The sequence below is a fragment of the Rutilus rutilus genome, assembly GCF_951802725.1.
Source record: "Rutilus rutilus genome assembly, chromosome: 15".
Classification (NCBI taxonomy): Eukaryota; Metazoa; Chordata; class Actinopteri; order Cypriniformes; family Leuciscidae; genus Rutilus; species Rutilus rutilus.
The window spans coordinates 14,030,492-14,045,032 of NC_140220.1; the positions used below are offsets into that span (position 1 = coordinate 14,030,492).

Here is a 14,541-nt window from a genome sequence, read left to right on the forward strand (position 1 = left end):
TTTCAGAATATTCAATATATGATATTATTGCAGAAGCTCAGGTTTTTACTTTAGAAACATATGGTTCAAGTGTCATAACAAAATATTTGAATACAATACAGTCTGAGGTTTCAGATGTTTAATAAATTTGCAAAGTTGTCACAAATCTGTTTATGCTTGATCAGTATGGGTATGGAGTGTGAAGTAATGTGGAAAAAACTATGTAAAGTATTTTAGCAAAAGGTTGCAGCATAACAAAATGTGAAAAAAATTAATGGGTTTTGAAAATGTGTCTGTTTTCTGGCACTGTATTCTGCACATTATCACAAACTCTTTTTTTTTTTTACTCAAATTATATAGCATGCAAAGTAAAAGAGATTAAAATTTGAATAAAATGAATGAATATAACATGGTAAAATATTGTAAAGATATTTTATGAGATTTTCATTTGTAATATAATTAACACTGAGTCACCAACTCACTTCTGATCGGTCACTGAGGCAACTAAGAAATGAGTCCGTCCATCATTGTAATTCTTCTTATGTGATCTGACTCTGGTTCCTTTGGACTGGAGCACTACTGCACCATTCTCCAATGAGAGAGAAAACTCATCCAACTAGAACAGAGAGAAAGACTGGGTTGATCTGTGACATCATGAAAAACTGCCCTCTGTGTCAAACACCCAATCCCCTCCTTCCCATAGCGAGAACAGTCTGATATAAAGGAAAAGCCTTGCAATAAAGCCTTGGATCTCTTTTTTCTTTTGTTTCTTGGTTTAGGATTAGCTTCCCAGACAATTATAGGTTAGAGACAGAACAAGACTTGACTGGGTAAAACACAGTAACTAAAAAGACTATACCTCATCTCTGTGGTAGAACAGGAGTCCATTAGACTGTAGTGTTCTGAAGTTTAGTCCTCCCTCAAAAGACTGGAATGGTGAGATTTTAGCTGTAGAGCCCAGATATCCTTCTCCAGAGAAATAGGCCGTACGTGACATCTGCAGGTAGAAGACAACCAGATTTGAGAAAGTTTTTTCAAAACAAATTAATAAAAAATAAAAAATAATAAAAAATAAATTAAAAAAAATATATATAATAATAATAATAATAATAATAATAATAATAATAATAATAATAATAATTATTATTATTATTATTATTATATATATATATATATATATATATATATATATATATATATATATATATATATATATATATATATATATATATATATATATATATATATATATTAGGGCTGTCAATCGATTAAAAATTTTAATCGATTAATCAAATGATTGTCATGAGTTAACTCGTGATTAATCGCACATTTTTTTATTTGTTCTAAATGTACCTTAAATTAATACTTTTCAAGTTAGTAATACTCTAATCAACGTGGGCATGGATAAATATGGATGCTTTATGCAAATGTATGTTTATTATTGAAACCATAGTCAACATAGAGCATGAAGACGAGACATGTTTCAAAGGTCATAGATGTTTTTCAAAGAACTTGTTCATGTCTATTAGACACATGTAGAAAGAACAAATAAATACCAGGTTCCCATTACTTCTCTTTCTTTGCACTGAGCAATTAACACAAACATGTTTAGATTTTTGCATGACAGGGCAGCTCTTCTGAAAATGCTAAATGTACATCTATTATTAGGCTACATTATAGTTTGTCTCTCTCTGTGCCCATTTTGATGAAGCTAAATTCTCAATAAAACGGTTTTCATTGGTATATTTTACTGTTTCTGTTGTCAAACAATGGAATGAATATGAAATGGTGACTGAAACGCGACCCATTAAGACATAACCAGCTCTCCCTTCCAAGATGTTAATCTGCACAATAATCCTGATAATCGAGCCGTCGTCTGATGAAATCAAATACACATAAGATAAACACAATATCTGTTTTGCGATTTCGGCTATACTTGCATGTAAAATTAGAGAAGCAACATCATATCTGTGTTTAACCAGAGCCCGTCTACGGAGAGCCTTGGCACTCCCTATTCAGCCCCATTGTATTGATTTTGGTTGCAGTTCCATTAGAATTCCACTGGGGGTGATCGCGAGCGAGTGCAGACTGAATGGGAGTCAATGGGGCTATACGGCTAAATGTGTCTCTTTCACCCGATTGCCGTTGAGAAATCTCAGATTTTATTGTAGGCTTTGCAAGTTCAACATAGGTTATAGGTCGAAAGTTGAATGAACGAGTACTTATTTCTTTTCGATTTCTTACAGGTTGAGTTGTTGTTGCCCATAACACGCTAGCATTCTGCTAATGACGTCAGCATTCTGACGTCATTGACATTTTAAAAGACTTTTTAAACCAAATAAGTGGCTCTAAAAAATCTAACACCCAGCAATGTGTAATTTCTTTGCATCTCCTTTCGAATACAACATTCAAATTACTAGACAAAAAATTATATCCTGAGAAAAGTGGATTTTGAGGGTTTTTCGCCATAGACTTCCATTCATTCTGCACTCGCGAGCGAGCGCCCCCGCATGGACAGAGACGTGTTACTGCAACCAATCCAGAACCCGGAAGTAAGCAGAGAGTGCCAATAGGGTATATGTCGAACGTCGCATGACGAAACCGGAAACCTGGTCTCATCGCATCCGCTTGTCATAGAGAGTGTTAACAGCCGTATGAACTGACGCCGATATCTATGGAATTTTAAGGTAATCAGCTAACCTACCTATCTCACTTTGTTATTGGCGTTTTATTCTATTTAAATATCTAAACATTAGTGTGAAGATTTTTATTTTTTTTTACTTTTAAATATCGATCTTCACATGCGAGGGACATTGGTTATGATCATCTTTGCTCGCTCCTTTTAAGTTATCTTGAGTAAAACAGTAAAAAAATGCAAGAAGCACATACAAAAGACCTGAACCGGAAGCGATGCGTTCTGTTTTCCGGTTTCGTAATGCGACGTTCGACATATACCCTATTCTCTTCCTATTAGACATTCTCTGGTTTAACTGAATTAAAGCGGTGCTCCTCTCTCCAGCGCGAGACGCAGAGAGAGAGCGAGAGAGAGAGAGGCGCGCGCGCGTGCTGGGAGAGCAGTACCGGCGGTACCGGTAGATTCTCAGAAACTAAATAAGGTTTGGGCGCTTTGTTGAAGAAAAAAAAAAAAAAAAAATTCGCTAAATGGGTCTGCAATGTCGCTAAGTTGGCAACACTGTGTATCTCCATTTCTCCAACTAGGTTTTGGGCCACGGGTCAAACAGAAAATACGCGCTGCGTTAATCGAGCGTTAAAAAAAATAGTGCCGTTAATATGATTTTGCGTTAACGTGCATGTTTACTCCTGCTTCTGAGAACGTCTTGTTTGAAGACTTTATATTGGATTTCATAATGCGTCACACATTTTTGGGTCACACGCGTTATAGCATTTACATTAAGCAAAAAAAAAAATTGCAAGTAAACAAAAAGAAGCCAAAATTTGTTTATAATTCCTGTGCCATCAAAAATAATAGGGTATATGTCGAACGTCGCATGACGAAACCGGAAACCTGGTCTCATCGCATCCGCTTGTCATAGAAAGTGTTAACAGCCGTATGAACTGATGCCGATATCTATGGAATTTTAAGGTAATCAGCTAACCTACCTATCTCACTTTGTTATTGGCTTTTTATTCTATTTAAATATCTAAACGTTAGTGTGAAGATTTTTTTTTTTTTTTACTTTTAAATATCGATCTTCACATGCGAGGGACATTGGTTATGATCATCTTTGCTCGCTCCTTTTAAGTTATCTTGAGTAAAACAGTAAAAAAATGCATGAAGCACATACAAAAGACCTGAACCGGAAGCGATGCGTTCTGTTTTCCGGTTTCGTAATGCGGCGTTCGACATATACCCTATTTGCCAACGCTATGAATTTAGAAGGGTGTGTTACATACAAATGATTCCTCAGGACAGCCACTGCTGATACCAATGGTTCCTGGCTCCTCCAAGAGATTGAAGTCCTTTTTCTGGAACTGGAAGCCCTTTACACAGCCCTTCAATCCAACCAGGGATGACAGTTCTGGCCTGTGGAACATTTGTATGGCCGGGTTCAGTGTTGGAAATGAGAACTGCTAAGTCATTGGATCAGCCTCTCTACCTGATCTGTGCATTAATATGTAGCAAAGTTTCTCACCTCGAGAGCAGAATGCTAGAAGGAGCTCCTCCAATATAGATATCAGAGAATGGTAAGGGTTTCCTTTCACTTTCCATGGACTTGACATGGCTTCTGTCCACTAGCAGAATGATTTTCTTAGAGTGATGATAGATCACAGACACCTGAGACAAATTTACAACAGGGTGTTAAAAGTTATGCATTGTGTTTTAAAGATATGACTTGATGAATGCCCTGGAAGTGGTATCAAGAAAGCATTACCTCATGATATCGAGCATCGTTGATCTGGAGTTTGGCCAAGTTACTCTCCATGATGACAGGACCATTAGTGAAACCAAAGTCGTACATCAGACGGAGAAATCCATTTTTCAGCACCAGCACGAAAAAATTGGTCTGTGGAAACCCATCATAAATGCATCAATATATGCACAGAAAAAAATGATTCATTTTACATAACTGTAGGGTGGTAAGGTAAGGCGTCAGTGAGTAAGTTCAAATGCCTCATAATTCTAGAAAATTATGCACAAATCTATTATCATATCATATCATATCTATCATATGCTGCATAATATACAGCAGCCTGTGACTAAAAAAAAGGAGACATATTTTAAGCTTTCAAATTCTTCACATAGCATGTCAAAGCAACCTTATCCAGGTTTCTCTCTTTCTATGTACATATATGCGAAAGTATAAAGTATTCAGCCCCCTTTTTGCATTTTGTTTGTATTGTATTTGGTTTCATTTTGTCTTATGCAAAAAAGGTTTTTTTTTTGTTTTTTTTAATCAGTCTACACTCTGGCTCTAATAAACAATGTAATTGCTATCAGATTGCACATGCTGTAAAATTTCATGACTGAACTAGTCATTTATGTAACACTTTGCAATAAGTTTCCATTTGTTAACATTAGTAAACTGAAATTGAAAATTGTTTCAGAATTGTTTCTGATTGGCTGTCAATGTTTTTATTATTCATCAGCTGGAAAAAAATCTTTCTGAAAGTGATTCAAACAATGTTGTTTCTCTGTGCCGTTATCTTTATAGCTGCGTTGTGGACTCTGCTAATCTTTTATATTTAGAAAGATTTTTAAAACTATATCTTTATTGTTATCCTTGGTGTGAACGGGTCTTTTTCTCTGAATACCTCTGAACATGCTCATCCAAAATAATTTCTTCATACATATACTTTACTTTTTCAGTTTTCCAAGAATCAGTCCAAACTAATTGAATAACAACATTTATAATTAAACTATATTTACCTCATTAACCATGAGGAATAGAATGCCGTTGTTGGCAACAGTACGAACTTCGATATCAAACCGAGTAACAATGCCAATTTTGCCTCTTCTCTCAATGTTGTTGACTAAAGCAAAGCCGCTGCCATCAAACAAATAACTTGTCACACGACTCTGAGAGAAAGCCAACTTATGCCTGGAAAAAACAGAGAGATTGAAATATATAAACAGACCATATACAGTACAAAGTGCCAACTTTGACCTCATTCAAGCTTTGGAGAGAAAGATCTGAGAAATATCTGACATTTAAAGGGAAGAAATGCAACAATAACAATATACAGTAATTGAGCTATAAAGCACAGCTATAGATCTAGTGCTGAGCGACACATCTTATCATTCTTATCATCAATAATAATAATAATAATACATTTTATTTATTTGGCGCCTTTCTGGACACTCAAGGTCGCCTATGATACCTGAAATTGTATTCCTGTAATTCTCTGCTTGCAAATGAGGTAGGTATTAGAAGACCATATATATCACAATCTTGCTGTGATGTATTTAAATATAAAAACATAATACAATAATAAAACTAACAAACATTTCACACATATTATATTTGTAAATATATATTTTAAACGGGCTGGTGAAATAAAGTGACAGCTACATTTAGCTAATATTTGAATGCAATCCTTAAGAGAACTGTGGGATGGGGTGGCGGGATATTAGTAAATGGCAAACCAAAATGCATGAAGTGAATGTGAATATTAATTGAGCAGGATAAACTATTAACACTTGAAAGGTGGTATGAAACTGTTCTGCTCCTGCTTTAGGCAGTCTTTACCATAGTGTTTAAGGTTTAAAGCATGAATGGATGTAAGGAAGGTTTACCTGGGACAAGGCATCGATGCAGCAACATCCATTTTGTGAAGTTGCTTAAAGTTGTACAGACTGATGATATCACTATTCAAAGTCTCTAACTCGATGCAACCAACAAAAGGAGCCAAGCTTAAAGCTGGAGGAATCTGGAAGAACATGAAGGACATTTCTGCATAAGAATATGTTACAGTGCAAAAATTCTTAAATCATATTTTCCATTTCCCCATTTTTATGACCTAACTGAGACATTATCCTAACAGAAAAGAGATTTTTTTTTTACCTTCACATCAGGAGGAACCCCTCCCACAATGAAAATATTGTCTTTAGGGTCAAGGTCAAACATGGAGTCTGTCCCAGCCCCCTCTCCTTTCTGGATGAACTTCTGCTCTGCTGTGGTGTCTTGACTCGGGACCGTCAGAAACACTTTACCATGGCGACCCAACCTATCAGAATGAAGGAAAAAAAACACTGATTATAGAAATATTATACGCAGCAAAACTAAAACTAAGATCTATATACAAATATCAGCATGGTCTTCCCTTGGCAAAACATCTGCCAGTTAGGATTCATGCATTCATTAGGATTCAATCAATTAGGACTAATGCCAATTAGGATTCAATAGGATTCATGCATTTGATGAATCCTAACAAGGAGAGCAACACAAATTCACTTTCCCTGGACTATACGGTCAAACCGGAGTTTTGGGATTGAGGTACGTCTCTCGAATCGTCCTGTTCATACATCAGCTTACAGTAGCAGTACAATACAGTTTGTATGAACATAACTTAAGTCAAGCCCCTTTTCTATTCTTGCAATAGTGACCAATATCACCCGTAAAAAAAGTGAAATGACTATGTGATTTATTTAAAGTGATCTAATCGAAAATCATGGTATTCCACCGGTTAAACCAGTTTGGCCAATTTTGTTCAGTTGGCTAAAACCATAGAAAAATTGCAATTTATAACATTTTGTGTGGAGTGACCGATAATGACCTTGAGTTTCTCACGGAAGAGAAGAGCATAAAAGGAGGAGCGACGACAGTGAAGGACGAGAGAGGACCAGGCCTGGATTTTACTTTGTGTTTTGTTTACGTGTGTGCGGCAGTCGTCCGTGAGCGGCTGCTGCTTTTACTTTCGTTTAGGTGTTCGTTTATTTTATGATTATTAAAGTCTGTGAAACGTTCAACGGTTCCCGCCTCCTTCTTCCCTGAACAACATACATCTCAACAATAGTATTTTCACTTGACACCACAGTGATGTGCAGAACACATACTGGGTACTAGCTAGCTTGACTGACTGCAAAAAGTATTCTAAGTTATATTCATTTTTCTCTTGTTTTTTTTTTTGTATTTTTTTAGAAAGACATCACAATATTTATAGTAAATAACTAAATTAAACACTGACAAATAAAATGTTCTTAGTTTTATTGTTAGTGAACATTCGAATGTCATATAGCTAATTTAGCTTTTGTTTATGGTTAAATTAAGTTGTAAAAAGCCACACAAAAACAAAAAAAATTGACCTATATTAGGTAACATTAAGGCTTATGTATAGAGAAAATAGATTGATTAAGTATATGGTTAGTTCACTGTGCCTTATTAAAACTGACACAACATTATTTAATAAACAGAAATCTTGAATATCCGACAGTGGCTTTAACATTTTTTTTTATTATGTTGTGTTTTATTTTAGTGTATTTTGGTGTAATTAGAGAGCAGCATGATGCAGCACCGGTGGAAAAGAGCAACTGAACCTAAAAGCTGATTCAGACTTCTTCTTTTTTTTACTGGAACCTCAAATGAAAAACTGCTCTGTGTCAACAGAACATTCCTGGAGCACAAGTAAACAAATCTCACTCTCAAAATGTGGGTCCACATCCTGAACCTTTGTGCTGTAACTATTTAGACTGACACACATATTTGGCTGCTGTGTGGGTGTTTGTGGGTTTCCTAGGTTTTCCTAGGTTTTTTCCTCTTAGGTTTCCAAAAGAAAAAACATTATTCAAGATCAGATGATGAAAGCAGTTTTTCTACCTCTCCACTTTAACAAGATTGAAGACAGGAGGCCAGGAGCTGACCGGCTTTGAACTGAGTGGAATCTCCACGTCCTCTCCTCCCAGATTGTACACATAAACCAGATTATCGTTCTTTATGGCCAGTCCCATGTAGTCCTTACGTCCCTGCACACACACACACAAGTAGAATCAACATTTAACAAGACATTCCATTGTGGAAAAAGTGTTTTTAAAGGGGTCATATAATGGTACATGCACTTTTACAAGTTGATTGTACTGAAATGTGTGTTGGCAGTGCCTGTACACAACCATCATAAAATTATAAAAATCCATCCAGTGTTTTTTTTTTTTTTAAATCTCCTTATAATGTTTTCCAATCTCTTTTTTTTTTTTTTTTTTTTTTTTTTTAATGCCAAGGTTTCAAAAATTTAACTTACATAGCAAAAATGTACAAATTACATACAACGGAATAAAAAAAGCAAAGCAGCATAGTACATATACTCATCAAAATAAAATAAAAAACAGAACAGACAGCTTTAATGAAATAAATGAAAAAGTTGAAACAATTTTATTGTCTTAAGAGCTTTAAGATTCTTAGATGACGAAATGCTTTGGATGTATTGTTGGATCTCTCTTCTAAAAACAATGAATAAGGGATTCTGCTGAGTGAATTTACTACGGTGAATGTGAAATTTTGCAAGGAACAATAATAGATTAATAATAAAATACTTATTAAATTTAGCTTTTTGTATATTAAAGAAACCAAACAGTACATCCTTAAAAAGCAAAGAGAAATCCGGAAGCACATTGCACTTAAAATTAGAAAATTCAACCCAAAATAACTGTGTGTGAGGACAATCCCAGAAGATATGAAAAGCAGTTTCATCAGGGGCACCACAAAAAGAACAACTTGTGTTTATATCTGATTTAAACCTTTTCAAAAAAGCTTTAGCAGGGTAAATTTTGTGTAATAATTTAAATGAAACTTCTCTAACCTTATTAGTTATTATGTATTTCAAAGGTAGAGTCCATACTTTTTTCCAATCAATATGATCAAACAAGTTCTTCCAATACGAGGCCACATATGGAATTGTTACTAGCTCCTTTTGAAAGGGAGATCTAATTCTATTATTACGCGATAAAGGATTTGACAAAAAACACAATTTTCCTATTGGGAGTTCAAATGGGTCTACAGAAGTAGGAAAAGTGCTCGATGATCTAACAGAGTCCTTTAGAAGCATAACAGCTCCTTTAGGGATTGCGTCCATTACAATGGAAAATTCCTTGGGAGTTACTGGGAAATTAAATTTACATAAAAATTCTTCATAATTTAAAATAAAACCTTCTGAATTGAGTAACTGGGAAACAGTCAAAATATTTTTCTCAAACCAATTACTAAAAAACAAAGACTTCTTCTTATATACAATATTTTGGTTGTTCCAAATGAAGTATCGATGAGGGGAAAAGTTGTGTTTAAAGATTAATGACCATGCAAGTAATGCTTGCTTATGGAACTTAGATAAATTGTAAGGGACTCTAGCAATATTATAATTGCAGACCAATAGGAAAGGGAGACCACCTAATTTGGAAAAGAAGTGATTAGGAATAAAGTTCCAAATTGAATTTGGACTACATAAAAACTGTCTAAGCCAGTTAATTTTGAAAGTGTTGTTCAGAGATGAGAAATCCAAAAAATTTAAACCACCATTATCATATGTATTCATTATTACCGACTTCTTAATATAATGGATTTTGTTCTTCCAAATAAAATTGAAGATTTTATCGACTGACCTACACATTTTGTTGTCCACATTTAGAGAGAGTGCAGGATAAGTCAACCTGGAGATACCCTCAGCCTTAGCAAGCAGTACTCTGCCTCTCAAGGTCAAGTCTCTCTGCAACCATGCATTAAATCTTCTTTGGGCTTTTACTATAACAGGGTCAAAGTTCAAGGTACTTCTGTTATCTTGATTTTTAGTGATCACGATGCCTAAATAAGTAACTTCAGGTTTAACTGCAATATTATAAAAGGAGGGTGCTGTGCAATCTTTAATAGACATGAACTCACATTTACTTAAATTTAGATTAAGTCCTGAAGCTTTAGAGAACAGTTTTATACAATCAATTGCTATAGGGATTTGGGAAGCATCTTTTAAAAATAAGGTGGTGTCATGTCATCCGCCAGTTGGCTAATAAAAACTTTTCGATCTGCTATACGGATACCCTGAATACCGCTCTCACAGATAAACGTTGAGAGTAGCTGCACACAAAGTAAAAATAAATAAGGAGAAATGGGACACCCTTGTCTGACTCCTCTAGATAAACTGAACCTTGGGGAAGTGCCATTCTTTAATTTAATAGAACAGCTTCCATTATTGTAAAGGGTTTTGATTACTTTGCAAAACATATCTCCAAAACCAAATCTATGTAATGACTTAATAATAAATTGGTGCTCTAAAGAATCAAACGCCTTATAGAAATCTAAAAAAAAAGAATGAAGCTGTCCTCCTGTATCAATTCAGAATAATCTAAAAGATCAAGAACCAATCTTATATTATTAACAATATGTCTTTTAGTCATGAAACCAGATTGTGTTTCATCTATTACCGAATCCAATACAGATTTTAATCTTTTAGCAAATATAAGAGCTAAAATTTTATAATCATTGTTGAGCAGAGATACAGGACGCCAATTGTCAATTAAAAGTAAGTCTTTCTTGGGTTTTGGAATTAAAGTAATTAATCCTTGAGTGAGAGTTGGGGGGAGAGTCTCATTCTGTATACTTTCTTCAAAAACCTTAAGCAAAAAAGGGGATAACTCTTCAGAAAATTGTTTGTAGAACTCTGCACTTAGCCCGTCAGTTCCGGGCGATTTATTGTTTTTAAGTTCTATAATTGAGTTATTGACTTCTAATAAAGTAATTTCACTATCACAGATGTTTCTGTCATTTCTTGAGATAACCTTGCAGTTTTCAGACTCAAGAAAAGTACAGGTTGCCTCTTCAGAAAAATTGATGGTAAAGATTACTATAAAAATTAGCGCAGTAGCTTGCAATTTCTTGAGAGTTATTAGTCACTGTCCCATCAATATTTAGAGTTTCAATTAATGAGGTTCTTAAACGACTCTTTTCTCATCTAAAAAAATATGCTGTGTTGCACACAAAAATCTGATCCGTGGTTTTTAATAAACAAAAAAAGAGCTTTGCGTTTCACATTGTTTCTTAATCCCCTGGCATTAAGAGAAATGAACGATATCGAAATTAATAAATGAACAACAGAGAACAGTTATTAACAAGAATCAGAACAAAGGCAAAAAGTCAAAATTGACTAATGAGAAGAAATTTGAAAAGAGCAGAGCTTATGTGACCATTTAAAACGACCAAATTGAAAGGTCCAGCTGTAATAGGACGTAAACTCAAATGCCAAAGTGACAGTTAATAACAGTCACCTTTTCAGAAAACAGTTATCATACGTAACAACACTGATGGAAATTCACAAAGTAATCTCCACCCCTTCAATAAACGCGCGCGCTCCGATGTAATAGGCAGTTTTTCCAGCATCCCTCGCGTCTTTTACTCTCGGCCATAAAGTCTTCCGTCTTTCCCGGTCTGCTGAAGTCAGATCCTCTGCGAAGTGCAAGCTGTTATCTTTAAGAAACTGGGACTTCTTGGCAGCTCTCCATAAGGCATCGCGGACAACCCGTGAGGTAAACTGCATGATGATGGCGCGAGGTCTCTTGTTGTCGCCTCTCCTCCCCAGCCGATGCACAGTGTCAACGACGTCAGGGTACTTGCTCTTGGCCTCGGGGTAAGTCTCGCCGCAGATGCGAATTACCTCGGATCTGATATCTTCCTTGTAATTTTCAGACACCCCAAACAATCTCAAGTTCCACCTGCGAGAGTATCTCTCTAGATCAGAAATGCGTGTTTCACTGGTGTCCGTGAGACGTTCTACATCTTTCACATTCTTCTTTAGATCTTGTACTTCGGCACAAACAAAATCGACCGTTTTCTTCAGCCCTTCTATCTTGAGGGCATTGGCGCTAATCATCCCTTCAAGTGCGTCAGACCGAGTATTGATCAATGAGGAGAGTGTGGAAATGACGGCAGAATCAGCCTGCTCATCTGGATTTGAGGGTTTACCTTTCTTATTGACAGGTACAAAAATGTAATATATGGCCATATATGTACTTATATTTTAAATAGCATGACATATATCTATACATATATTTGACTTATATGAGAACACAATACATGCCTGCAACATATATCTATACATATATTTGACTTATCTGAGAACACAATATATGACTGCAACATATATCTATACATATATTTGACTTATCTGAGAACACAATATATGACTGCAACATATATCTACATATATTTGACTTATCTGAGAACACAATATATGCCTGCAACATATATCTATACATATATTTGACTTATCTGAGAACACAATATATGCCTGCAACATATATCTATACATATATTTGACTTATCTGAGAACACAATATATGACTGCAACATATATCTATACATATATTTGACTTATCTGAGAACACAATATATGACTGCAACATATATCTACATATATTTGACTTATCTGAGAACACAATATATGCCTGCAACATATATCTATACATATATTTGACTTATCTGAGAACACAATATATGACTGCAACATATATCTATACATATATTTGACTTATCTGAGATCACAATATATGCCTGCAACATATATGAACATGTATGTGTCCAAACATGTAAAGAAAATATTTGAGTTCATCCATATATGATACCATATATCTGCATAATATTACAGTAGCCTATAGTATTGGTTTCTCGCATATATGGACAGCATTAATTATAAATATGTGACATACATATTTGTTTTCAACATATTTAATAAATGTATGTAAACATACACTGTAACCCTTTACTGTAAATTTACAACGAATTTCTTACAGAATTGTACTGTATTTCCATAATACAGTATTAAGATGTATCTTTTACAGAACAGCTGTAAATATACAGCACATTTCTGTTTTCGTCCTGATAAATTCGTTACCATCATACTGACTGAAAAGTCATTGCATTGTGGGATTGATTTCTTTCACGCTCAATTCAGTTCAAATGTTACGCGTCATGCGAGCAGCAGCAGACAGTAACGTTAGGCAGCTACAACAGGCAAACTCGTTTTGTCAGCGGGATTCAACTGAACAAAATAATCATTCCTGTTATCAAGATAAACAATGTCTGCGAATCTGTGAGCAATTTTAAAGCTTTTTTGAGGTTCGGTTCGGTTCGGTTCGTGTTTCAAACATTAGTTGCCTGTGACGCAGCAGAAAATGGACGACGTTAACGGTAGCAGCTACCTGAAGACGGATGGAAGAATTTGTCATTGAATAATCTAACCTGCGCGTGACGATAAGTGGGATTTAGAGTTTGAGAAGATGGAGAATTGTTCAACTGAGTGATACGGTAAGCCAATATATAATTTTTTTTTTTTTTGCGTTTTGTGTGATTGTTTTCACGTATTTGGTTTGATTTTGCGAACGCGGTTTAACGTGGCCGCGCAAGCAATTCACTGACTCTGTTCCACCTGTTTACCAAGTAACTTCGACATTTCATATAATAGGCAACCTTTACCATGCTATTTGCATGACGTGCATTTGATATATATTTTTTTCGTTTTAGGCTTTGTAATCTGATGGCCATTGTTAATGTAAGTGCTTTTAAGTAGTGTTACAGTTATAGTCTATGTGGTAAAAAAAAAAAATGCTGTCAAATTCTGTCAGTTCTGTGATCGTGCTTTTGAATCGTTGTCAGAATTTTGCTAGCACATGAAAATCCATGTTCCTAATGCTGTTTTCAAATGTAGTAGGCCTATTCCTGATTGCCATCCCATGGTCCTACAACTACTCCCTAATTCAAAGAAGTTAGACGGTGTTATCCTTCAAGCAGATAAGTAGAGATTATTCAGCAAATCTCATTAATTTGTAATATGTTTTATGTTTTGGTTCTGTTGATCAAGGTTGTGCTGTCCTTTTTAAAAATTGTTTGAGGAATTTGCATCGCTGATGTCCAGCAATCTACATTTGCCAGAAAGTCCACGACTTATTTCCTGGTATGTAAACATTAAAGGGGTAGATGAAACCTAAAATGAAAAGCCATCATTTACTCACCCCACTGCAAAATATGTTTTTCTTAATAAGTGTTTTCTACAATTCTTACATGAAGAAGCATTTAATAGACACGTAAAAATTGTCTTGTTTTCTTAAAGAATAAGTCAAAATTAAGTGAG

General features: G+C 35.1%; 1 protein-coding gene and 1 long non-coding RNA gene across 2 annotated transcripts in view; one reads left to right on the forward strand and one right to left on the reverse strand.

Moving 5' to 3' along the window:
* lama4 (laminin, alpha 4) overlaps positions 1-14,541 on the reverse strand; it is a 116,154-nt gene that overhangs the window by 14,075 nt on the left and 87,538 nt on the right. The window contains exons 22-30 of the mRNA XM_084432716.1: positions 8,256-8,401; positions 6,504-6,666; positions 6,236-6,369; positions 5,369-5,540; positions 4,374-4,505; positions 4,134-4,276; positions 3,895-4,024; positions 839-976; positions 462-595 (exon numbers count right to left, since the gene is read on the reverse strand). Of these exons, the coding sequence (XP_084288842.1) occupies positions 462-595; positions 839-976; positions 3,895-4,024; positions 4,134-4,276; positions 4,374-4,505; positions 5,369-5,540; positions 6,236-6,369; positions 6,504-6,666; positions 8,256-8,401 (1,292 nt within the window). The remainder of the gene's footprint in view (positions 1-461; positions 596-838; positions 977-3,894; positions 4,025-4,133; positions 4,277-4,373; positions 4,506-5,368; positions 5,541-6,235; positions 6,370-6,503; positions 6,667-8,255; positions 8,402-14,541) is intronic.
* Positions 13,580-14,257, forward strand: LOC311305171. The gene is made up of 3 exons (XR_014629977.1): positions 13,580-13,718; positions 13,935-13,962; positions 14,119-14,257. It is a non-coding gene; the product is annotated as an uncharacterized lncRNA (long non-coding RNA).